Source organism: Acipenser ruthenus, chromosome 22 (genome assembly GCF_902713425.1).
Source record: "Acipenser ruthenus chromosome 22, fAciRut3.2 maternal haplotype, whole genome shotgun sequence".
NCBI lineage: Eukaryota > Metazoa > Chordata > Actinopteri > Acipenseriformes > Acipenseridae > Acipenser > Acipenser ruthenus.
In genome coordinates, this window is record NC_081210.1 from 28138943 (window position 1) to 28164852 (window position 25910).

General features: G+C 43.1%; 1 protein-coding gene across 2 annotated transcripts; it reads left to right on the forward strand.

Annotated features, from left to right (window-relative positions):
• The first annotated feature begins 562 nt into the window (after window positions 1-562).
• Window positions 563-25742, forward strand: LOC117431344 (shootin-1-like). Of its 2 annotated transcripts, none has more exons than XM_034052164.3 (17): window positions 563-1112; window positions 4580-4640; window positions 13072-13166; window positions 13748-13910; window positions 14574-14671; window positions 15056-15137; window positions 17703-17797; window positions 18343-18489; window positions 21705-21858; window positions 22060-22219; window positions 22403-22482; window positions 22960-23063; window positions 23589-23606; window positions 24326-24400; window positions 24581-24701; window positions 24835-25000; window positions 25205-25742. In XM_034052164.3, the coding sequence occupies exons 1-17, from the start codon at window positions 1029-1031 to the stop codon at window positions 25359-25361; spliced, it is 1860 nt and encodes a 619-aa protein (XP_033908055.2). In that variant the 5' UTR covers window positions 563-1028; the 3' UTR covers window positions 25362-25742. The 2 variants fall into 2 exon arrangements, with proteins under 2 accessions (XP_033908055.2, XP_033908056.2); XM_034052165.3 differs by having other exon boundaries at window positions 24329-24400.
• The last annotated feature ends 168 nt before the right edge of the window (window positions 25743-25910 follow it).

Below are 25910 nucleotides of genomic sequence, written 5' to 3' on the forward strand. Positions count from 1 at the left end.
ATTTCTTTATTAAATCCTAATATATATATATTTACTGGAAAAATATAATTCCAGTTTTTCACAGTGAAAGGAACGTACGAGTAAGGAGTTGTACACAAATATACACCAAATAACTCATTTACTCGTACATTCCTTTCATTGTGAAAAACTGGAATTATATTTTTTCCCGTAAATCAATTTAAATAAATACGTTTGTATCGAATTTGATTCAGACAAATGCCACTTTTAACAACCCGAACACTGAGATTGTAAGTGTTTCACTGCAGTACCCCTTTTTCACAGATCAAAATAGAGTCACAAAAGCTATTTTTTTAAATGTATTTAGTTCTCATCAAAAAGTATATATTAAATTATCAAAGCAGATTATCAAATATATTTAGTACAAAGCTACCTTAGCTCGATTTGTAGAAAGGGAAAACTCCCTCAATTAACATGCTAGGAATAGACAACTGAGACGTTTTAACGGCAGTTTAAAGACAACGACAATGCTAATGGCAGTTTGGAGTTTATAGCTTTGCGATTCTGTAAACGTCAGTATGGCGCAGGTGGCTCTGATCTGGCCCAGCCCAGGTGGTGCACCCGCCCCGGGCTGCTGTATGCACTGTCCGCTCGTGTTCTGCAGGGGATCCGTGTGTGCATGTTCAATGGCTGGGAGGAGCTTTCTGTGTTAGAACCTGATGGCGTGAAAGAAACCCAGAAAGACCTTTTATTCTACCCAGTGATCCCGACCGGCCGGCAGCGGCAGAAGTCGGAGCAGCAGCATCAGTAAAGATACAGGAGGGGAGCACCGCCTGTGCTTTTCGAAGAGGCTGGAGTACCGCAGATGCAGGGCGCATGCCCACTACAAGCCTTTTTTTATGCAGGCAGAACGTGTCAGACCTGCCCGAGACATTCTAAAGCTCTTCTGAAACGAGGCATTGTGATTATACGCTGCAGATCCGTTTTTTTTTTTTTTTTAACATTATCTCTTATTGCAACGGGCGTCCTTTTATCTCTCCTTTTATTTTCTCTCGTTTTTCGGCTTCACGATGCTGCCCAGTCCCTCTGCACCGTCAGCGGGGAAGGAAAGCGAAGGGGATGGAGAGAAAGAAGCCACGAAAGTGACAACTGAGGTGAGCGATTTTATACAATTAGATCTATCTAACTATCTATCTGTCTATGCTCAGTTTATTGCAAATGAATATGCCTTACACACTGTTTAGAGAAATAGATTGAGTTGTATTGAAAGAGGCGATGATGGGAGGGGTGGTGGGGCAATAATGCCACTGGGCAAGGGTTGCAAGTGGTATAGAACCAGGATGGTGGAGGGGAATATGTATTCAAATAAAACACTACAAGGCCCTCTTCTGTTTCATTCTTTCTCTTTCTATCTCTTCCCCTCTAGCCCTCTCTCCATGTCCCTGTGTCTGGGCTACATGCCTCCCCTCTCACCCTCTCTCCATGTCCCTGTGACTGGGCTACATGCCTCCCCCACCCGCCCTCTCTCCATGTCCCTGTGTCTGGGCTACATGCCTCCGGCACTGTGCAGTGTTGCAATTAGAAACTACAGACAGGGGTCCCCTGTAAGACTAGCTCATTAAAATGGTTAAAAAACAGCCACCCAAATTAGAGATCATTAAATAAGACGACAGCATTGATTATTCCTACTGCTCCCTTTTATTGTACATTTGAAATGCAGCAGTTCCTTTGAGACACTGCAGGTTGGCTCACCGTCGGCTCGGAGCAGCCCTGAAGGAATGCATTCTGGCTTTATATTCCATAGTGTCTGCAGAGTGTAGTTCTGTTGTACTGAATCTCGTTCAGATTGTAATGTACTGACTCAGCTTTGAAACAACAATTACACACACAGTGCGGCTGCACTATCCTTGACCATATCTGCAAACGGAAAGGTTAAGCACAGAACAGCATTAAGACTGGCTGAAGACACAAGACTGACCCAGATACAGAGAGAGACTGGGAATTTGTAATGTTTGTAAGAACATTACACCAAATGAATGCACTCTGTTTCCAGAGTCCACATCATTCATTAGAAAGATCCTCATACTTGGCTTCTAAGGTCAGATAAATTGGTGGAGCTTTGGCATGATATTAGTCACAAAAATCAATAAGTGCAAGGCCAGAGGTGTGCTGTCATGGGAAATATTTTTATGGTAAAAACAGGGCAGGTCGTTATCTCTGTCAGTCTTCCAAAACACAAACTCCAATGGATTGAGTGTCCTCTGATTTTTTAGTTTGAAACGTTAACCTCTGATTGCATTGCAGACTGTTCTGTAAATCCCTGTGCTGCTGTTCTCCTCATATATGATCATTGAAAACAATTCAAATGATTATTTAGTTCATTGCATCCTTGTTGCTTTCAGGAAGTGGGCCAGTTATCCAGACAATGAATTAGCCAGCCTGCTTGCTGCACCCCCCCATCAGTGTACATCGTGTTGTACTTTCACTTTGCTGCTGTTCCAAGATTTCAGAAGAATAGATAGATGTCGGCGGCAAGATGGAGCTGAAATACATGAAATGTTGTATTGTGCAGAAATGCATTTCATTTCTGGAAAAGAAGCCTTTAATCTAATCGAAGCCTCAGATTCCCTGCTCCCTGACCTGTGAAGCAGTCAAAGCCTCATGCAAACCAATTACAGTGAATTCCTGCAGATTGTCTTCTGCTGTTTTGTTATCATAGCCCCGTATTCTCTTCCTTCTGAGTGGTTTATTGCAGCCCTGCAACCCTTTATCTCTGCCATCATCTTTTTCCCATGCAGGTCCTATGAAGGCTCTGTAACTAATGAACCAGCATTAATCTGTAGGAAAATGTGCTGCAGGAAGCCTTTTTCAGAATGACGTCATAGATATTGCTTTAGGACAGATAACTGCATTCAGTAAACACACTTCAGATTACTGCTGTTAATGTCACCCTCTACAAAGTATCGCCACAATATAGCATCCAGAACACTGCAATGTGTACGTTTACTGTTTGTATTGAAATATCACACTGAACACGATAGCTGAAGCAGTTCCTTGTTCTATGCCTGCTGTTAAGCAGCTTGTTTCATTGTAACCTTGTTGTTGCTGCCCTGCTCTGAGTGAGGTGCTGCCTTTCACAAATATAAATACATCTATAAAACACATACCACATCTCTCTCTGTTAAGGGCATATGAAAATCCTGAATAGGTTTACTTATATTGACATGAGTCGAAGTGAACAGTGTTGGGTTACATTGTACGAGTGTTGATAAACTCACATGCAGACACTTACAGTCGTGTAACTCTTATATACTGCTGGATTGTAAATAATTCAGGGTAAAAAGAATCTGGAAATGTTTGTTTTCTGTTCATGACCAAACTTTACTTAGTCTGTTGTCATTTTCATTGAAAAAGAGTTGATTAGGAGAAGAAACAGGAAGAAAACAAATTGTATATGCCAATAATTGTATATGTAACACATAACAAAATAAATAGCAATATACATAATTAATAGATAATAATACATAATCATTTTGATAAAACATATCTGATTTAAAGAAAAACAAGACAAAGGTCAAATAGTGACTATCCACAACGATTCTCTTTTGTATCAGGTATGGGCACTGGGAAGTCAATCCAGAGATAGCTGTATAGCTTCTGTAGAGCCATTCAGTGACCATTCACGGAAATCCAAACCACCCTTCCCTTTAAACAAATAGTGTGCAATCGGTTCTGGCATCTCCCAGCCTGAATGCAAATGAAACAAAAACAGAAAAAGAAAGATTTGTTGTGAGATACCCTAATGACCTGACACCCTGGCTGAGGCACTCGCTATGCTGGCAGTAAAGCCCTGTGCCTAATGAAGTAAAGATGTGTGCGCTGAAGAAGCAGACCTCGCTTAGTACAGCGGGTGTTACAGGGCAGTGACTGATGACTTATTTTATGTGTTTTCAAGGCAGGACTAACTACGTCTGTCTTTTTCATTAGTATTGCTCTTGGAATACCGTCTAAATTGAGATTACCTCTTCATATTCTTATGATGAAGGGGCACCGGATGTCAGTATGGATGGAGTCTATTCGGTTGATCTTCATTTAGATAGATGCAAGTTTGTTCAGTTGATCTAAATGGTTACAGATGCCAGTAGGTTGCTGTTTAAATCATTAAAAGAAGGATGAGTTGTGAAAACCAGCAGATTAGGGACTGCCACTGTTTAGATGGACTGAATAGACCTCTTGAATTTTGAGTTTTATCAGGAATTTACATCTTTGGATTTGTTCCCAACTCACTTACATAATCAGATCTCTAACTGATAACCAATTTACAATTAGAAAACTGATCAGACGATTAACAATGCAGAGGCAATGTATAATAATCGCACGTTGTTTGTCCTTGTATGGAAGCCTCACAGCTGCCTACAGCAGTATTTGTCTGTGTCTTGTAAAGTGACCAAACCCCTATACGAATGATCAGTTGTTGCTGCCATCCTAAATTTATGAGAACAGTTTCCTGTAAACGGTTTAATTTATGAAGGCAGCTGAACTCCCTGAGACATCGGTGCATTGATTATTTAAGCAAGCCTTGGTTACCCAGCCTCTCTGACGTCTGTCTCGTATTTTTCAGTGCAAGCGGCTTGCCAAGGAGCGAGATGAGGCAGAGAGGCAGCTGAAGCACATTAAACGAGGTGAGTGTATCCGGTATAGGCAATGCGCCCATCAGGAGCTGAGAGAAAAGAGCAGAGCCCCAAAACACACCAGCAATGCGAAACTTCTTCACATATAGATTGTGGTTAGCTCACACGCAGCATGTGCACAAATGGAAAGTAAATAACTCTCGGTACTGACACTAAACCACACTGTGAATGAAGCCTGCGTATTGTCTTAACACATTATTATTATTAGTTTATTTAGCAGACGCCTTTATCCAAGGCGACTTACAGAGACTAGGGTGTGTGAACTATGCATCAGCTGCAGAGTCACTTACAATTACGTCTCACCCGAAAGACGGAGCACAAGGAGGTTAAGTGACTTGCTCAGGGTCACACAATGAGTCAGTGGCTGAGGTGGGATTTGAACTGGGGACCTCCTGGTTACAAGCCCTTTTCTTTAACCACTGGACCACACAGCTTCCTCATTGTCCTCATTTGAGGACAGGTTATTTTGTGATTACTTTGTGATTTTTTGGAGCATAACTTACATTGTTATGATGTTTTACTCTAATTTTGTTAACCGCAAAAGTGACATCTAAATGTAATGTATACAATTACATAAATACAGCTTGTGTAGTTGGTACTTAATGGGTTAAGGTTTCTACAGTAAATCGTCCCTTTGTTAAGAATGGCCTCTGATTTGGGCTAACATGAGAACTAATTGTGAAACTACTGTTTGGACAGCAATAGCATATCCATGTAGAGAGTGAGGGCTGTATTCTGCTCAGAATATGCTGCTCTGTTTGAACAGTGTTGAAGATACGCCCGATATCTCCCCTGCATGAGCACTACAAGATTATCTCCAAGATAAGCTTTCTTCACCTTTGCATTGTATACCAGGTACAGAACTGTCGAATCGTGAAGTAACAAGGGTTGCTTTAAATCTTTTCAGCTGGATATATTAGGATGAATAATTTTAATAATTGTGTTTCCCTGTAATATAAGGCCATATGGCTTTTTTTTCTAAATGGTAGATATGCATACACTAACCTATAATGTAGAAAGAATGATAAAGCTTTTTGTTTAAAAAAATAGTCTTCGGTTATAGACTTTGTAAATAATATGCTTTGTAGTGAAGTGCTCACAAACCCTATACAGAAGACTACTTACTGTACCTTGAAATTCCATTAAAACTGGTGCAGGCTGCTGGTCCAAGATCTGCTGGGAAGAAACATGGACTGTGGCAAACGTTTTTACTGAGCCCTGTGATGTTATTTTACTGAATTATTAAAACCCCGGCTATGAATTATTCAGGGTCAGAAAATGAATGTGAGCTGCTGTGTAACAGGCTGCTCGTTACCTCGTTGTGTTGTTCCTCTCTGTGAGGGGGATTCTCAATGGAGATCTAAATGTAGATACGTTTCCTCTCCCCAGTACACCCATGTTTGCCTCGTATGAAATCCAGTCGATGGCCTTGAAAGAACACCCCAGGGGCTGTTGAAAAGTGAGCTTACAAAACGGGATCTTTTACTGTTATATGTTGAACTATGGTGACACTTTAAAATAATAGCTGCAAATTCATAATGGATCCTGGCTGGATGGGGGAGGGCATTCTGTATTGTGTGTATTTTTCAGGAGGAATACATAGAAAATACCTATGAGTAATAAAGTCTAGGAACATTTACACAGGTAATGTACAGGTTGCTTGATATAATTTTTATAAGAGATAGAGAAATTCACCTTGAGTCTAAAATAATTTATGCTTTAATGGTAACATTGTTTGCCAAAGTTTCTAATGGGATTCAAGCTTGGGTATACCGAATCAGCTAGGCTTACAAGAATGCTCATTAAAACCATAAGCCAGGCATTGTGTCTGTTTTGTTAGTTGAGAAAGAGGGTAGATTTGTGCATGGTGCTGCTGCTGTGTTAGGATCAGGGCTGTTTGTTTGCAGAGCATTGAAGAGGAAACTCTCTGCTGAAGCATCTATCTCACTCTGCTCTACCTCGTCTCCTCACACATACAGGCACTCTAGAACCGAAAAGAGAAAATACTCGGGGATAGCAAAAGAGTCACATGGGTGTTGGGATTTAGGTCAGACTGTAGTTGGTTAAAGTAAAGCATCCATCTAAAAGCATGTATAAAAGTTTTATTAACAAGGCACAGCAGTTTATTACAATATTGTGTCACACCACTGCTAGTGAAAAGCTCCATGCAATGCAATTATCAGCTTGGATTCATAGAACAAGCCACTTCAGAAAGCACATTGGAAACTGGGGTGGAGATTATGTTAAAAAAAACAAAAAAACATAAAACAGCATTTTACTGTTTCATCAGCAAAAGAGATTATTGGCTTTTTAATAAATGTCTTGACAATTATTCAAATACTCTTTTCCTGGGAGCAGAGTAACCCCCAGCAAGACCTCGAGCGTCCGGATCTGAGATTAAGACTAATGCTAGAGTAATGGCTTTGTGGTGGCAGCTATTGCATCTTGTCACTTGCTTAAAAGATGCTGGGTGTAAAATCAATACTGTGCACATTAAATGCAAATAGAATAGCAGCTTTTTTTCTGAAGCACTGGAGGTTTTTTTTTTTATGGATATCCGAATGCCACTTAAGAAATCATTGTTTTCAGGCGTTGGACATCTGAAACAAGCGTATTTTATGGGTTTTATAAAATTCTGTTTTCTTTATATTCACACAGACACACACACACCTCAAGCTGCCTTAAAGGCACGCCCTCTCTTTGGTCTCCATTCCTCAGCATTCTTGGCCTTTGTCAAAGACTGTGGAAATGGGTGCCATTAATTGCAGATGGTGGTGATTTCGTAAGGTGGGCACCACGTAGATAATGGACTGATTCTGGAAAACCTCTTATCAACCCAGGCTGGGATCAAATCCAGAGGAAATCTTCCTATCCCATTGCAACCCCCCCTTCCTTCCCCTCTCCTCCCCCCCCCCTCTGCTCCCCTCCCCCTCCCCTCCCCTCTCCTCCCCTCTCCTCTCTTCCCCTTCCCCTCTCCTCTGCTCCCCTCCCCTCCCCCTCCTCCCCCTCCCCAGCTTTAAAGCTCTCATCCAAGAAAGCACCTTTATTTATCTGTGATTCAAGGCTACCAGAATTCTATTGTATACCAAACCCAGAATGTCTTTTTGTATTGTCAAGGTTTTTTTTTTTTTTTTTAAATCATGCAATTGGAAGATTATTGAAGTTCATGTGCCTATTGTAGTTTGTATGCATAAAGCAAAAAAAAAAAAAAAAAAAAGGAATTCCTTGTTATTTCTCTATAAAACATTAAAAGATAATGTAAAATAATAAAAACAGCGCCTGTATACAGTAAAGTATAGAGCATGTCAGCATGGCCCAACTGTGAAGTAACTGAATTTGTGAAATATGGAATGGGGAAATAAGGCAGCACTGTATTTACTAAGGTGCTGATGTTTTATGAAGGTGGCTAGCGTGTCTTTAATGTGGAGGACCTTGTGTGTTAACTGCAGAGCAGCCGCCCCCCGCCCCCAGGCAGTGTGCTCTGTTTTATTTCTGTAGAGCAATCAGACTGGACTTGATGCGTGTGTCACAACTTCAGCAATATTAAAAAAGAAACATCCTTAGCAAAAGGCCCAAATCAATCAATTAGCTTCATCGACAGCTGTTAAAAGACACTAGCGGCACCATCATTAAAATCGCCATGCTGTATTTTATTATGAATGTCATTCCCTTGCCAGGAAAAAAAAAATAATACAAGTGATTAACATGTGGATGAAGAGCATTATGGGAAGCATTTCGTTAATGTGTAAATCCATCATTCCTCCAATTGACAGTGATTAAGAATAAAACAGATTAACACGGAATCACAGGTTATTGAAGATGCTGTTAATATTCCACCTGGGTGGTAAACTGAATTGGTAAAAGACCCTGAGGCAGCACAGCAGGGTGAAAGCCCTGCCAGAGCACAGGTGTGTGTTGTGTGGGGAGCATTGAGTGGCAGGGAGGAACTTCATATCCTCCCTGCAAACACACCTGGGAATGTGGTTTGAGCTGTCAATTGAATAAATGTTTAAATGATTAATTAAGGCTGCAGCCTGGTGTATGTATAGAGTGATCACGGGTGTTGGTATAGATTTGTGTTGGTGAAGCCATATGTGACTGGGTGCGCGTTGCCAAGGAGACTCAGAGACCAGGAAGCTGTAGTTAAGCGCTCTTGCGTGCATTTATTTACAATACACAAATACAATTCAAAACAACAAACCGCACACTGTCCTTCACCAACACAAATCTATACTTACACCCGTGATCACTCTATCTATACATCAGGCTGGCACATTCCCAGGTGTGTTTGCAGGGAGAATTTGAACTCCCTCCCTGCCACCCAATGCTCCCCACACAACACACACCCGTGCTCTGGCAGAGCTTTCACCCTGCCTGCTGCCACAGCCTATATGCTTTCCAGTGCCGTATCGTTAATATACGTCCTGCAGTAATGCACAAATAATGACGAAACATTCTGAGGCATTCTCACGCAGTAAAATGCCAGCTGATTCCCCCATGTTATGGAGAGTGTGATGTAATGTATGCTTTGATACATGCAGCATAATGGCACAGACCCAGAACAGATCCCAGAGTTACTATACCTTGATCTGCATTTGAAAGAAAGCTGTCATCTTTTGCAATCAAGATAAAAAAAACAGCTTGCTTGTCTCTATCAGTTATTATGTTTGCAATTTTAACCAGCCATTTTTAACACTGCAGATAATAACTAGAAAGCTGAAGCCTATCCTAGCATGACAGCTTACAATAAAGGATGTTATCGAATGACAAAGGGGTCTATTCAGTTCATATGCCACTACAGTTTACATATGAAATCAGGACAAAACCTGAGGTGAAAAAGTACAGTGACTGTAATAGACTCACTCATGCTGTTTTCCCTGTCTTTTTATGATTTAATGGAGCCCCTCTGCATCGGGAGCGCTACTGGGCTATCGAAACACCCCCTTATATACTGTATACTGCACAGTCTCCTGTAAGCTTGCAATTAACATTTACAAGAGCCAGACCCTCCAGGAAAATCAAATCAGTTCCCCAGCTGCAGCAGCTGGTAGTGCCTTGCTTAACAATCTACACTACAGCCCACTTTTCATATGGAATCTGTAACTGTGATCAGCAAGGCATTTTATAAGGGGACTTAGACTTAAAATACTGGGTTGCAAATTCATGTCAATCTCACAGGAAATTAACTGGAGCAAACTCTGAATATCTTATTTTTAGTTATTTTTGGATACATTTTCTAGTTATACAAAGAATGTCAAAATGACTACAGATTCTCAACAAATTCAAATGCAGCAAAGAGAAATAGCTATTCCATTCGAAGAAATGTGTCATTATTTTACTGAAAACCGTATTTCAAAAGACCTGATTGCCTAACATAGAGCTAGACAGGCCTCAAAGCCAGCACTGTTCCTGTACAGATTGATTTATTTTTTCTCTCCTGCCAGGCAGCCTCTTGTGTTAACAATTTTACCTGGATGAAAAAAAAAAAAAGAAATTCTAGAATGTTGAGTCAGCGTTTCATTTCGGCTGCTGCGTTCAGCATTCTGACAAAATGATGAAGTGCAATAAGATGAGCTGAAAGTACAAGCGCACCACAGGGTGGGAAAGGGATGTGCAATCCCTGGAACGGAGACAGCTCCGTTTACACTCCCTTCCCCCACCTGAGTGGAGCGACTGTGAATTCTGAGAGCACCGGTAGACGCTTTAATATGAGACCTCATTCATTATAATGTGCAGCCGGTGAAGCTCCTCCCCTCCTCTCTTCAGCAGATTCCATATGATCCACTGTAACCAAGGAGCAGTGCTCTGCAGATAGGTACAACAGCTCCTCTGTCTGTCTTCTGAGATTCACACACGTTTTTTGAAAGACCCTGTTACATGTATGGGGGAATTGACAAACCCCCATAGTAGATTAAATTAAACACATATATACTAGCCGACAGAAACCCTGTGCTGGTCATGCTGGCAGTGCAGCTGAGCTGAAATGCGTATCCACTAATGCTGCAGGGATCCCCTAGCTCTCTGCAGCTTATACTGCACTGACATGCTGCTGTGAGACTGCGGCAGGAAAGCAACCAGAGCAGTGCAAGAAATCACTTTTCAATGAAAACAGTTCAATACACCACTGTCAGGACAGCGGCCCTGTAAATTATTGAGAATGCTGTTTCTACTAAAACACTTCCCTGGGGAAGCACTCTTTATGATGTGGCCATCATGAATAATTCAGGAGCTGTAATAATAAACCTGAGCCATATACCAGCCCTGTTTTAATTACTGCTGCATTATGCATATACACACAGCGCTAGCCGGTGTTAAAATTATAATGTGCTTGTTTTTTTATAGCCACAGTACACACCTCCTTAAATCTCCACTGTACCTCAGATGATCCTGAGCCCAGACAGCCTTCTCCTATAGAAGGATCCTTGTGGCACTGCATTGCTGTCGAGATACCACACAACCCTTTACTGCCTCACATCACTGTACCTCACACTACCACGTCCCCTAAACTGTCACCTCTCTCTGTCGGATGTAATCCACAGGGTAACGTTTTATCTTGTAAAGGCAAACTGCACTCCTTTTACATTAGAATCAGAGATATCTTGAGACCTCTAGTGTATTCCGAGAATTGCATATGTCCGTGTAAAATAATAAATACATACGTAAAAAAGGCTTCCAAATAATCTGTCAGAGTTAGAACCTTAATATCCATTTAGAATTGCTTGAGCCGCGGACTGTAGCGAGAGGAACAGCACTGCTGTTTTCGCAGTGGCAGATGGCATTGACCCAAGCACAAGGTAGACCCAGGCTACAATGATATTGGAATATTGGGGTGCACATGTCCAGCTGGGAGCCCCAGGCAGATGAGCAAAGGGCATGGCGTGTGGCTGCAGAGGCTAATAGACAACAACGCCAAGGAGAAATAAACAGATTCTTGTCGTATTGAATTATTTGCTTTTGCAGCATTATCCTGAGGCTTCCCTTTGTTATGTCGTTTGGGTCTGAATTATGTATCCAATCAAAGAACAAAGGGGTTTCATTTGAGGCTTTTGACATTTAAAGGCTGCGTTCTGGCAGCAGTGATATAGCCTATTGGCTTCCTTCTGGCTGTGTCGTTCTTTTATGCCTCTGTCATGTCATGTCACAGGCAGGGAAGGCTGTTGTAATGTAGCAGAGTGGACAGTGTTCTATGAAACAGGATGCCCACACACTGTAAGCTACATTCAGCTGATCGGGCTACAGCAGCCGGGTGTATTAAATAGCCTGTGTGATTAACAGTATAAACGCTCATTGAACCGTAACCCATTGTTAACAGTAAATAGATGCTAAGTGTATTAGCTGCTGTGGATGCAGTTCATAATACGTGGAACTCAAGAAGCCTATTCCATTGTAAAATCTAGTCTTTGTCATTGTATTTTGGCCGCTTCTGTTATTTCTCAGTGCAAGTAATCATGCTAATCTGTCTTTCACAAAATACCAATCAGATGCGAGAGTCTGCAGTGTAAAGTGGGATAGATATCATTCACCTTGCATCGCATTTCCTCTAACAGTATGTGTTTCTGCTTATTCAGCATTGGGTCAAGCCTTATTAAAGACTCTTATTCACAACCCAAGACCTGTAATCTCTCAGTAAGTTGACACACATGTGCCTTTGCCAAAGAGTCAGAAAGGCTCGTATCCAGTATATTGCATTGCCAAAGTCTTGCAATAGTCCACAATGGGACGGCGGCACTGTGTTCTGGGAGTGGGAGGCATTTAGTGAAGTGTCTGTCTCGTGGTTAGCCATGTGGAAAACTAATATATGAGTAAAGCAGAGAACGATGGAGCCCAAAGGTCCTATTTCTCAGTTGTTCACTGATTTGAGACCATTCACTTCAATGCCTGCTTCAGTGATAGTAAATGACAATACGGGCAGCAGCAGCAGCAGCAGGTCCCCACTGTCCTGGATAAATAATGTTCAGCTCTTGTGCATAAATACGCAGCAAAAACATGCAGTGAATTGCTGTACACAAGCCAGCATGTCTTAAAATAATGCTCTTCTGCTGGTTCTCTCACCCGTATGTCAGTGAGCGTCAACACGGAATTCAGAATGTTGTTAATCCCTCTTTCTGGCTCCGCTGTATTGCTTTGTAATCGTTTTCTTACCTCTTATTAGCACCCGCAACATTATCACTGGTCCCCTTAGTGTGAGGCTGAAGATCGTTTTTCATCTTGAAATTGGAGATGCTCCTTATACCTCGCTATACGTTTTGAAATTGAAGCTACTGTTTCCTGCTGCTACCTGTGTTACAACCGCACACCTCGCTGGACCATTGGAGTGCGGCTCTAACACTTAAGGTACCAGGAAGCAGCTTGTTCAATGTTATATATATGTGAAGTGTTTCACTTTAAGGCACATGTGGTTTGTTTTCTGTCTGTTTTTCAGTTTCCCAAATGGTTATTGAAGAAGTGAGTGTGCTGCAGACTCAACTGGAGATCGAAAAGTCATGCAGGGAGAACGCAGAAGCCTTGGCTACAAAGGTAACAGATCACTTTTTTTAAACGTGTGTCTGCAGTGAGGAAGCTTGAATAAACAAGCAGCTCAGCCTGTGAATAGCATGCCATAGAGTCTCGGATTTTATATACAGCAATATACTGTATTATTAAAAGCAATGGGCCAGATTCACAATCTTTTTACTCCAAATGTTAATAAACATATTTTGCAATCCTAAAACAATCCTAAAGATATTGATGCTCATCTTGCAAATGCATTGTGTGCATTATCATAACTGGGATCTGCATTTGCATAGTTCTGCTACGATGTAAAATAGGTGATTTTCCTCTGTGGTTTTTGAGCATGGAATCAACTGTAACTTTCTGAGCTTGCTTGACAATGCATAGTGGGTTTCAGATACAAGCTTCCAAAGTTTTGAAACGTTTCTGACAGTATGCAGTATGCTCACTTGTTTTGTTTAGGTGTTTTACTATTAAAATGAATTTGCAAATCGTGTTACAGTGCCTCAGTTACGCTTACCGAACACCTATGAACCTGGCTAAGTGTGTGGGGAGAATAAGCAAAGTGGCATGGATAATGCAAGCATGTCCTGTTGCTGTTGTTTCAGCTGAACTGTGAGAACAGGAAGCTGAAGTACTTGAGCCTGTCTTCCCGGCCCTGCCTGGACGAGCTGCTGCCCAGTATCTCAGACTGCATCGCACTAGAGGAGGAGGCTGAGCCCCAGGACCCCAGCCCAGACCCCTACACCCAGTACCAGCAGCAGGTCAAAGGTGAGCAGCCTGCCTGGCAGCACACAGGCCCCATCCTTGTTAGCTGGATTTAACTTACACTGCTGAACAGGCTGCACCGAGGAAGTCCATCAGTGTTGCAGTGGACTTCATTGAGCTGCTTTGATTTACATTGAGGCAACCCACAAAATCGATTCTGTGTCTGGAGTACATAACCAGGACTGCCACACAGCACCAGTGTATGGGTCTCATTAACATACAGTTAGCATGATGACGCAAGCATTTAACATTTCTTGCTTGTACAGGCGTTGGACATCCATTTACTAAAGTGTTTTAAAATATGAAGATCGTTTTGAAGCAGACATTCCACCCCCATTTTCCTTCTCCTTGGTGTGAGTGTGTCGGGCAGTGCTGTGTGATATACTGCAGTTACAGATTCTCTTCTCTGTCTGTGACATGAGATGAGGTGATGAACTCGGACGAGCCCGGCTCTTTTGCATTGTGGTTAAGATGCTTGCTTGCGGTGTGCATGCTCGCGCCCGGCCTCCAACCCTGTTACATTAGCATAGACACGGGATCTATAATCCCGTACCCCTGCAGAAATGTGTAGACCCCTGCAGACTCCACTGGAATACACTGCATGGGATGTGTACTGTGATGCACTGTACTGCAGTGCACTGCACTGAGAGTTCTCCCGTGTTTTAGATCTACAGGAGACGGTCAGCGCGCTGTTGGAGGAGAAGAAACAGTTAACCTGCCAGCTGCAGGAACAGCAGAGTCATATAGAAGAGCTGAGTGCGCGAGTAAGTGCTGAGTACACTCTTCTAATCGGAGCGGGGAGGGAGCTGCATGAAGTCATTCACAGTCTGCAGAGCAGGAAGCTGCATTGGGTCTGCAGTTAACAGCAGAATAAACTGGACAAGCTCGATTCTGCACTGCTGATTTTAATATGCTACGCCTGCTGTCCTTTAACTCATTAGGTGCCCCTCAGTACAATGGTTTAAAAACTAGTTTGCAGTAATATTAGCCACTACTTTAACAGTACCATTTCTGCTTTCCCCCAGAGGATGAAAAGATTGGTTACGGCCTGATAACATGCTTCCTTTTGGTAACATTATCATGTTGGGTGTACAGGTTGTAACATAGACTGAAAGGGTGATATAAATATGGCACTCTGTTTTTTTCAGATAGAAAAGCAACAGGCAGACATGAAGGAACTACATGAAACCATTGAGACCCAGAGCAAAACAATAAAGCGATTCAACAGAGGTGAGTGTCATGACTCTCCCCATACAGGGAGGCTCTTCTACTCACTGTACAGGGCACAGAGCAGAGGGAGGCTCTTATACTCACTGTACAGGACACAGAGCAGAGGGAGGCTCTTATACTCACTGTACAGGACACAGAGCAGAGGGAGGCTCTTATACTCACTGTACAGGGCACAGAGCAGAGGGAGGCTCTTCTACTCACTGTACAGGACACAGAGCAGAGGGAGGCTCTTATACTCACTGTACAGGACACAGAGCAGAGGGAGGCTCTTATACTCACTGTACAGGACACAGAGCAGAGGGAGGCTATTATACTCATTGTACAGGACACAGAGCAGAGGGAGATTGAAAAGTACATGATTGAAAAGTAAAGTGAGTGCATAATATAGTAGAAACTATCTATCCGAGGTTCTGGTGCTATATTTGAATGAATTGGCAGTAAGGGAAGGCATTGTTATATAGACAGATAGGGTGCTGTAGTATTGGCATGGTGCAATCTGAGTCACTGTCAAAATCACTTCTGCTCCCACAATGAAGATACTAAAGGGTTGTGACTTGTTACAACAAAGGTGAATATCTGAAATAGAATCTGTGTGCAAGAGCGCTTTGAACCACGCTGGCAAACACCTGCTTGTTAAGGGAGTGAGAATGATGTCCTTCCAGCATCACCGTCTGTGTAGGGAGCTGACACATTCCGATTTGGAAGCACATTTTCCTCACCTTAAATAATATTTTCATTGTCCGTTTATGGCAGCGCCCCAGATGAATGGAAAATTCGCTTTCATTCAGCTTTGCCATTGATTGGTACTCTGTTGTAAAGGTGATGGAAGAACAGCTTTTCTTTTTGACATCAACACACATTGACGTCAGCACACCCCTAATGCAAACTAGACCAGTATACCGTCTGATTCAAAGGAAAGCACCTTCCCTAATCATGCCTACCTAGCTGCTGAGCAGATCTGATGCCCAGCTGGTGTATCTACAGGAAACACCTCTCCATATTGAAGCTAAAAGCATGATTGTTATTTCTCTGAAAACTGAAAGGACACACTGTTATAAATAAAACTTTTGGCACCTACAGTGTCACTGCCTTCAGCAGGATTTCATGTGGGCGGTTCCATATGCTGCTCCAACTGGACAGAACACCCACACGATCTTCAATGCAGGCATTAATTCAATGCCCATTCTCCACACGCATGGAATGACCTCCCTGACCACGCCAGCACCCCAGAGAGTGAGTGGCTCTCAGATCAGTGTGTGACCCTGGCTTCTAATGTGGTAGCTGCCAATCATTTTCAACGGTGTGGGTAACGGCTGTTTTGCATTTGGTAATAGTTCATCACCTGCTGATAAAGAGAATGTATAAAAGCACAGGACTTCTCTCTATTTTGACATGCCCTTGAGATCGAAAGGTTATAGGTCTTTGGGGGAGTGTCTTGTTAAATACATTGGAACTCAATAAGTGACTCAATAAAACTATCACCAGATTTAAACAAACTCTTCCTTGGGGATCTGGGAGATCTGCTGTCCAGCTCTCAGCCTCACACACACACACACACACACACACACACACACACACACACACAGACCCTCCCTTACACACACACACACACATACACATACACAGATCCTCCTACACACACACAGAGACCCTCCCTCACACACACACACACACACACACACACACACACACACACACAGACCCTACCTCACACACACACACACACACAGACCCTACCTCATGCAGACACAAAGCTGTGGTGACACTGCGGAATGATGTAATCCCCAGTAGGCCTCTGCAGTCTGGCTTGCAGAGACAGCCCAGCCACACAGCTGTGTCCAGCTAACCTGATTGGATTTGACATGCTGTTGAAGCAGCCCTGCAGCATCCCCACTGCACCTTTCTGACAGGCAGTCTGCATGGCAACACAAGATGAACATTATCCTGCCCCAGTGACGACACTGTCTACATTTGACTTTCTTAGTTTCCTTTTTCTTGCTTTGATTGAAACAGGGAATTTAAACTTGAATCAAGAAGTATGATCTGCCACTGGGGCAACATATAAAGGTTTGATGTAGTTCACTCATTTTTTTTAATGGATTCCTACTGTATATTTTATTCAGCGTTAGCTCCTGGGGATGTCACTTTGTTTTTGGAAGTGCAACTGTTTACAACCTTCAAATAATTTTTGCCTCAAGTTCCTCTTGAACATTGTTCCATTCTGAGAAACCCAAAGATCCACTCAGACCTCAAGATCATGCTGGATTATACACAGTATCAGTTTTCAGCTCTTACAGGTCTTTTGGCTAAACAGTTGAGCCATTCTTCAAAATGACCCCAGTGCACTGCATAATAGACCACCCAGAGTTATGTACTGGGTTCTAAGGATGTAATCCAATCTGAATAATGTATTGACCATGATATTGAGTTGGAGCTGTGTTCGTAAGGTATTGCAGATGTGTGCAGACGAGATGACCTAGTGTACCTGCGTGTTAGCTTGCAGCAGCCTTAATGAAACCATGTAGTGTACGCCAAGACTAACTGCAGCATTGCTTCTGCACACAGTTTCAATGATGGCAACACAAGAGTACGGGAATCTGAGAGAGCAGCTGGACCTGGAGCTGAGCCTGAGGGAGAAAGCAGAGTCCTATGCACACGAGGTACACTGGAAACCACGCTGGGCTCTGTGTGTGTGTCAGTGAATTGTGTGGGGGTGTGATTACATGTTCTGTTCTTCTGCTATAACCACTGAGTTATTCAAACCCACTACCTTCCACACTGCAGCCCAACCCTAACCACTGAGCTCCTCATACCCACTACCTTCCACACTGCAGCCCAACACTAACCACAGAGCATCTTAAATTCTAGCCACAGTGCTATGTGTTTATAGCAGCTAATGTTCAGTATTGAAGGCAGTGGATGTTAGCCTTTTTCTGAAGCCCTTAGATACTGATACTAAAAGCCAAAGCAGCTTAGAATTTGCTAATTAGTCGACTATATTTTACTTTTGAACCCATAACCACGATCCACTCACAGCTGGCCTGAGACCACCAGAGCGCCTTTCCCTTAGCCCCTCGGTGGGCTGTGTGTTTCGCACATGCCAGCCCTGCTTTTCACAGCCTGAGAGCCGGCGTTCTGGCTCTGGGAAGGGCTCCAGCAATCCGGCCTCTGCTGTGCTGACTGGGAGGATGGTGTTTGTTCACAGATGCTGATCAAACAGAAAGAAGCCAACCGGCAGAGCATGATCCTGCTGCAGCAGACGGACCCCAGCGTGCAGCTCCTCAAGGCCCTGGAGGACGTTGCCAACGTGACCAAGACTCTGGAGCAGGAGCGGCTGCAGCGCCAGCGGCAGGTACAGGGAGCCAGGCAGCCTGGCGCTGGGGAGACCCTTGTTAAAGAGGGCTGTGCTATATCATTGCAAAAGTATAGGCTAAAGTATGGTTACTAAGGGTGCAATAATTAATCGGGATATTACATGATAAATCGTATCATACTTCGGTATCATTTGTATCGTGATACAAGAACAGCAGCACAACGCAGCTTATTGTAAATCACCAAAGCATTCTTGAATGAAGAATTAGTGTGTTTTACAGTTGGTGTAGATGCATACTCTCCCTATCTCATTTAATGTCTTTTAACAAAATGGTCCATCATTAAATGACCATTTGATCTTCTTATGCATCACAATCAGGACAGTCACATGTATTGTGACGCCTATCATATCGCGACCTGCATATTGTGATCCGTATCATATCGTGAGATTGGTGTTTCGCTACTCCCCTAATAGTTACGTGTAATGAAAGCATGGGCAAGCAAGGGCAATCACAGGTAAGGATACCTTTTTATATAGTGTGGGGGGCACAGATGATGATCTAGTAGCATGGCACATCATTTAGATATCACAGACACAGCCATGACACACATACAGACTGGTACAGCTTTCTTTATGTAGGAGCATCAATAATCTAGCATGCGGTTGCCTAACCACTATTTTGGGACAGTGCCTGACGGATGATATCCAATGACACTAAACAGCCTAAGATCAAAGCTGGGACCCGTAGAGAGCTCCCTGTGACTTCAATAAGAAGCCTGAAGCCCACCTCCACTGCCAGTGCAGCTGCTTTTGAAGTAGTTCTCTGATAAATTGAACTGCTTGGGGATCATCCGACAAGCAGACAATAGGGTGTGATAATTCAGTCTCAGGTTTCGGATTCCTTGCTAGTCGGTCGGGGTCCCGCAATGGGCTGTTTTAGCTCCCTTGTTGTTCTTGCAGTTTATTAGTGACATCCCTGGAGGGTGTGTACAGAAAGTGTGATGTATCTATCTAGACCGCAATTTATAAAGAGGGTTTCAACTTAACACGGCTTAATGGAGATCTTGAAAGTGGCTTTGATCGCGTTCGCAGGTGGCATATCCAAAATAAACCAGCACAGTGCTCTTTCATTGTAACGTTGCAGCCGGGAGCCACAGTTAAGAGGCTGTGCTACAGTGCCTTGCGAAAGTATTCGGCCCCCTTGAACTTTGCGACCTTTTGCCACATTTCAGGCTTCAAACATAAAGATATGAAACTGTAATTTTTTGTGAAGAATCAACAACAAGTGGGACACAATCATGAAGTGGAACGAAATTTATTGGATATTTCAAACTTTTTTAACAAATAAAAAACTGAAAAATTGGGCGTGCAAAATTATTCAGCCCCTTTACTTTCAGTGCAGCAAACTCTCTCCAGAAGTTCAGTGAGGATCTCTGAATGATCCAATGATGACCTAAATGACTAATGATGATAAATAGAATCCACCTGTGTGTAATCAAGTCTCTGTATAAATGCACCTGCACTGTGATAGTCTCAGAGGTCCGTTTAAAGCGCAGAGAGCATCATGAAGAACAAGGAACACACCAGGCAGGTCCGAGATACTGTTGTGGAGAAGTTTAAAGCCGGATTTGGATACAAAAAGATTTCCCAAGCTTTAAACATCCCAAGGAGCACTGTGCAAGCGATAATATTGAAATGGAAGGAGTATCAGACCACTGCAAATCTACCAAGACCTGGCCGTCCCTCTAAACTTTCAGCTCATACAAGGAGAAGACTGATCAGAGATGCAGCCAAGAGGCCCATGATCACTCTGGATGAACTGCAGAGATCTACAGCTGAGGTGGGAGACTCTGTCCATAGGACAACAATCAGTCGTATACTGCACAAATCTGGCCTTTATGGAAGAGTGGCAAGAAGAAAGCCATTTCTTAAAGATATCCATAAAAAGTGTCATTTACAGTTTGCCACAAGCCACCTGGGAGACACACCAAACATGTGGAAGAAGGTGCTCTGGTCAGATGAAACCAAAATCGAACTTTTTGGCAACAATGCAAAACGTTATGTTTGGCGTAAAAGCAACACAGCTCATCACCCTGAACACACCATCCCCACTGTCAAACATGGTGGTGGCAGCATCATGGTTTGGGCCTGCTTTTCTTCAGCAGGGACAGGGGAGATGGTTAAAATTGATGGGAAGATGGATGGAGCCAAATACAGGACCATTCTGGAAGAAAACCTGATGGAGTCTGCAAAAGACCTGAGACTGGGACGGAGATTTGTCTTCCAACAAGACAATGATCCAAAACATAAAGCAAAATCTACAATGGAATGGTTCACAAATAAACATATCCAGGTGTTAGAATGGCCAAGTCAAAGTCCAGACCTGAATCCAATCGAGAATCTGTGGAAAGAACTGAAAACTGCTGTTCACAAATGCTCTCCATCCAACCTCACTGAGCTTGAGCTGTTTTGCAAGGAGGAATGGGCAAAAATTTCAGTCTCTCGATGTGCAAAACTGATAGAGACATACCCCAAGCGACTTACAGCTGTAATCGCAGCAAAAGGTGGCGCTACAAAGTATTAACTTAAGGGGGCTGAATAATTTTGCACGCCCAATTTTTCAGTTTTTTATTTGTTAAAAAGTTTGAAATATCCAATAAATTTCGTTCCACTTCATGATTGTGTCCCACTTGTTGTTGATTCTTCACAAAAAATTACAGTTTCATATCTTTATGTTTGAAGCCTGAAATGTGGCAAAAGGTCACAAAGTTCAAGGGGGCCGAATACTTTCGCAAGGCACTGTATTTGTGAGCAGAGATCCAGGTGCAGAGTAGTTCCTCCTGTTTTGACTGAGCAGTGTGTGATCATCTGGTGACTGGAACTCACACACCCCTCTAATCTTCTCATCACAGAGCTGACAAACTGGAAGGGCTGTTTGAGGAGGTGTAAGAACCCAGCAAGGCAGGATCATTCACAGTAATTAAAGATGCAGTGCTAGCGCTCTGTACAAGGATGGTACAAATGACAGGGAACTTAAGCAACCGATAAAACCATGCCTTTTTATTTAAACAGATCGATTGAGAACAAGTTCTGCAACGCAATGGCAATTTGGCCAAAGCAGGCATGGAGTGTGTTTTAATCTGAATAGTGCTTGAAGATGCCTGCTGAATTGAATGCTGTCCCAACACCTGCAGGGTTGTGTAGTACCCCATATACCCCAACATAATTTCTTACCTGGTGATTTTTCCACCTAGGTGAAGGACCTGGAGGCACAGCTGCAGGAGTCTGCCCTCCGGAGGCAGCTGGGGGAAGTGCAGAAGCACTTGGAGCTGATGGAGGAGGAGAAGCGAGAGCTGGAGGTCCGTGTGCTGAGGGCTGAGGAGAGGAGCAGCAGCATGGAACACCAGGGTGGGTGGCAGGTGACACCACAGCACCACCTTGTGGTAGATCAGGGTTATGCAACAAGAAGAATCAAATGCTTTTGAAGTATCAATGAAACTAATTCTAGAATTGATTTACCATATGTTCTGTGTGATAAATGTGTTGTGTCATGGAATTCTGTTGCAGGTTTGTACAATACTAATGCAATGGTGTATCCCCCTCAAATAGTGCAAGAACTGCAGGAGAAGCAGAAGAGCTGGGATTCAGCACCAGGGCCAGCTCCCGGCACAGCCCCCCCTCCAGCCCCACCTCCCCAGCCTCCTCCCCCACCTCCTCCTCCTCCTCCTCCACCGCCTCCCCCTCCTCCCTCACGATCCAACCCACTCAGGTAAGCCAGGACTGTGAGTGTTTCATGTCATATTCTAAATACAAGAAAAACATTATTCCATTGTGATGACCAGTTCTTTTAATCGATAGTAGACCCTGATAATTGGCTGTGGTTCTGAGTTTAGAATCACATTATTGGTAAGGTCAGTAACTGAGGGCTGTTGATTGTGTTTTCACTGTACAGCTCGCTCATTGCAATCATGCGGAAATCTTCAAAGAGCTCCAAAGGATCTCCGAAGAGTGAGCCAGCCCCAGGGGCCCCAGGTGAGGGACTGCACACTTTTAAACACAGGGACACAAAGCCACTTTTTCAGGGACCATGGCTTGAGACCGGGAGACCTAGTTTGAGGCAACTTTGCTGTTTCAAACCCCAAGTCTCCCAGGGTGTGCCTTGCAGTGGCCTGAAACCTAGTCTCCTGAAACCAAGTTCCAAGCTACAAAGTGGCTTTGTGTGCCCTCAGCTTTACAGGGGCTCAGTATCATGGGAAAGTCCCATGCTTTTAGATTTAGTTGTTCATGAAAGAAGAGTGATAATGGCACTGCCTGCACCCCAGCAAAGCCATTCAGTGAGAGACACACTCATGTCTAGTTGAAGCTCATTTCATTTGTGACTGAAGAAGAAGCTGCGTTTGAATGCAGGTCAGTCCATTCTGACAAGCTTCAGACTGTTGGTATCCCTGCTCCGAGTGGTGTAAAGCCAGACTGAGCCGGACTCGTTTCCTCTTGTGTTTTTATTTGAAGCGAGCGTTGGAGCGGACGATGTGAAGGTGAAGGCTGTAAATGAGATGATGGAGAGGATTAAACACGGGGTCGTGCTGAGACCTGTGAAGGGTCAGGCTACCAAGGTAAGGTAGCAGATATACCCACACCAGGGATATGGTACAGCAGTACAATGGAAGGGTGCCACTGGAAGAATGACGTTTCAGTTTATTCACTATAGAAAAATATAAATAGCCGAAAAATATTCTTAAAAAAAATAAAGTACAGAGAATTCAAAAACAGCAAACAGCTCTATATCCAAGGACTCCGTCACTAGAAATACTTTATAAAGAAGAAATGACCTAAAATGTTAAATATAGTGGCCATTAATACTTGATCAAGCCTTTATTTTTCAAATATGTTTTATTACTATTTGAATGTGCTGAAATCATACATTTGTCACAGTATGCAGTTAACTACTTTACCTACATTCTGTCCTGTATTCAAAACGAAGCGTTAATGAAAATTCTACCAATGTTTTTCTTTGCTTTTCTGTGAAATCTGTTCCTGCCAATGACGATACACACATGCCTCTTTGGAAAAAGCCGAGCAGGGCTGTCCTTTGAATAATAATGTTTTTTTCTTCCTTCTTTCCTGTGATCCACTTAAAGAGAAGATTTGGTTCAAAGGTGAGTCAAGAGCTATTAGTAAAGATTTGACAGGCGCAGTTTCATTTCACTGACACAGAGTACAAGAAAGTGACCATGAAAGAATCTCTTTCCAGGACAGTGGCCCTGCAGAGTCTCTGGTGTAAAAGCACGCTGTGAATTGGGAGCTTATAGCTGGCTAATTGTCACAGTGTGCTGTTTTAATATGTATGTATGGGTCATTATTATTACTATGGTCTCGTTCGAGAGCACTGTGACAAGGGCCTTGTTTAGTGTTCCCCAGGAGACGCTCAGCAATGCACTGTGGGATTGCCTGCCATTAGAGCAGCTTTTAAACAACCACAGATTTAATGGGCTGTGGTGCTTATAGAAAACTTAATTAGGGATAACACTTTCAAATGAAGGCCGCAAATTCATAATGAATTCCGAGTGAACACCACAGGAATAACACCTGAATATCTTCTGCACTTCCTCTGAGCTCTGAAAGTAATTCATTTTGAATTCAGTCCTGTTCATTCTTGTGGATTTGATTACCCGTATTCATTCCATGTTTCTTTGTAACAGATGATCTTGGATCACATGTTACAGACTGCTGCTTTTCTGGCTTGTGTGTTTAAAGCATACTCACAATGCTTTCCATTGAAACAGGCTCACTTTGCATGGCTCTAGTGTGCAACCAGGAATGACAGGTCTTTGTAAATGCGCTGCTCTCTGAAGATGTGTAACGCTTTGTATCTCAGCAGCAGCCACCACAGATGCCAGCCCCTGACGAAACAGCCCAAGAGAGTGCGATGGAGGAACTGAAAGGAATTCTGGTACCGCATCTCTTTTTTGTCATTCTGATAAAGCTTTAGAGGAAATATGTACAGATTTCTTACATGCTCTTTATGGATCAGTTTCTTAAATGATGTAAAAGATCAAACAACGAAACATGGAGATGCTGCACATTTCAAAGAGGATGTTTTGCTTGAAAGCCGTCTCCCTTGCTTTGACAGGAAACGGTGAAGAAGAGTCCGAGCAGAGGTTTTCCTGAAGTGGCTCCGACTAAGAAGGACAGTGAACTGGAAGTGATTCTGCGAAGGAGGAGGAAGCAGAACTGTGATCCGAGCTCTGGAGGTAAACCTCCCAGCCCCTACTCGTTCTATACTCATCTTACTGTATATAACCCTGACTCCATTACTTCCAGCTTGTGGTGATGAGATCCCAGGCTAGTCTTCAGGATGTTGAAATGGATATTTATCTCTTTCAGATGTCAAAGGTGGGGAGATGAGTAAGGTTTCATCTTCGGAGAGCTTGAATGCCAGAAACAGCTTGGACTCCAGCAAAGAGACTGTGCAGTCCTGCCATGGGGGAAGCACGCGCAGCTCTCTGTCTGAGAAGGGCTCCGACGGGGGAACAAACGACTGCTGTGACAGGTAACACTAATGCACACAGTGCATTTCTCAAGACGCTTCATTGAGACCTCTCAGTGCTTTATACTATGAGTTCAACATAGCTTACCACGATTGGGCATGTTTTTAAATATGCTTTTAATATCATCTGCAGTGCCTACCTTTTTTCATACTTGTCCATCTGTCAGTGTGTGTGTGTGTGTGATTGCTGCTGTTCTTCTTTTCCAGCTGTGAGGATGGAGAAAGGACACACTCTGCTGGGAAGTGTGTTCAGTCCAACGGGATCAGCATGGATCTACCTAGCCATGGCAAGCACAGCACCAAAACTCCAGGCTTCCCGGTCAGCTCTGACCCTGTGAACACAAGCACGGACGCAGAGTGCTAAACTTGGCATCACACACAGCGCCCCCCCCGGGCCTGCGGCAGAACAGCTGCACAATTTGCACACAGTTTAAAACTTGATTTTTGTAACTTTAGGTACCCGATTGTAAAGTTTCATGTGGAGTTTGGAATGCACATGCTGTCTGCCGGTGTGGGTTTGTGTCACACAGTTGTCTTATTCAATAGATCAACTGTACCTTCTTTCTTATGTTCGTTCACTCACTGGATGAAAAAATATTTCAGGTGACCTTAAAGCCTTCCTAGTTAATAAAAGAATAATCCCAAACCGCAAGGGTTATGAGTTATTAGTTTTAAAATAATGTTGTTTTTTTCAGTTCTGAATGCTGTATTATTTTCCAAAACATATTAAAAGCACTGCTTAATATTCAGAGAGTTTCCTTTAGATACCCATATCAACAGAAAGGTGATTTAAGGTGATGGACTTGTGTAGTATTTGCAATACTACCCCAGTACCACTGCAGTGGTTGTCTCTGATTCAGTTCTGAGACCCCTATGTGGATGAATGAAGCTATATTAGTGTGTTTTTTTTAAG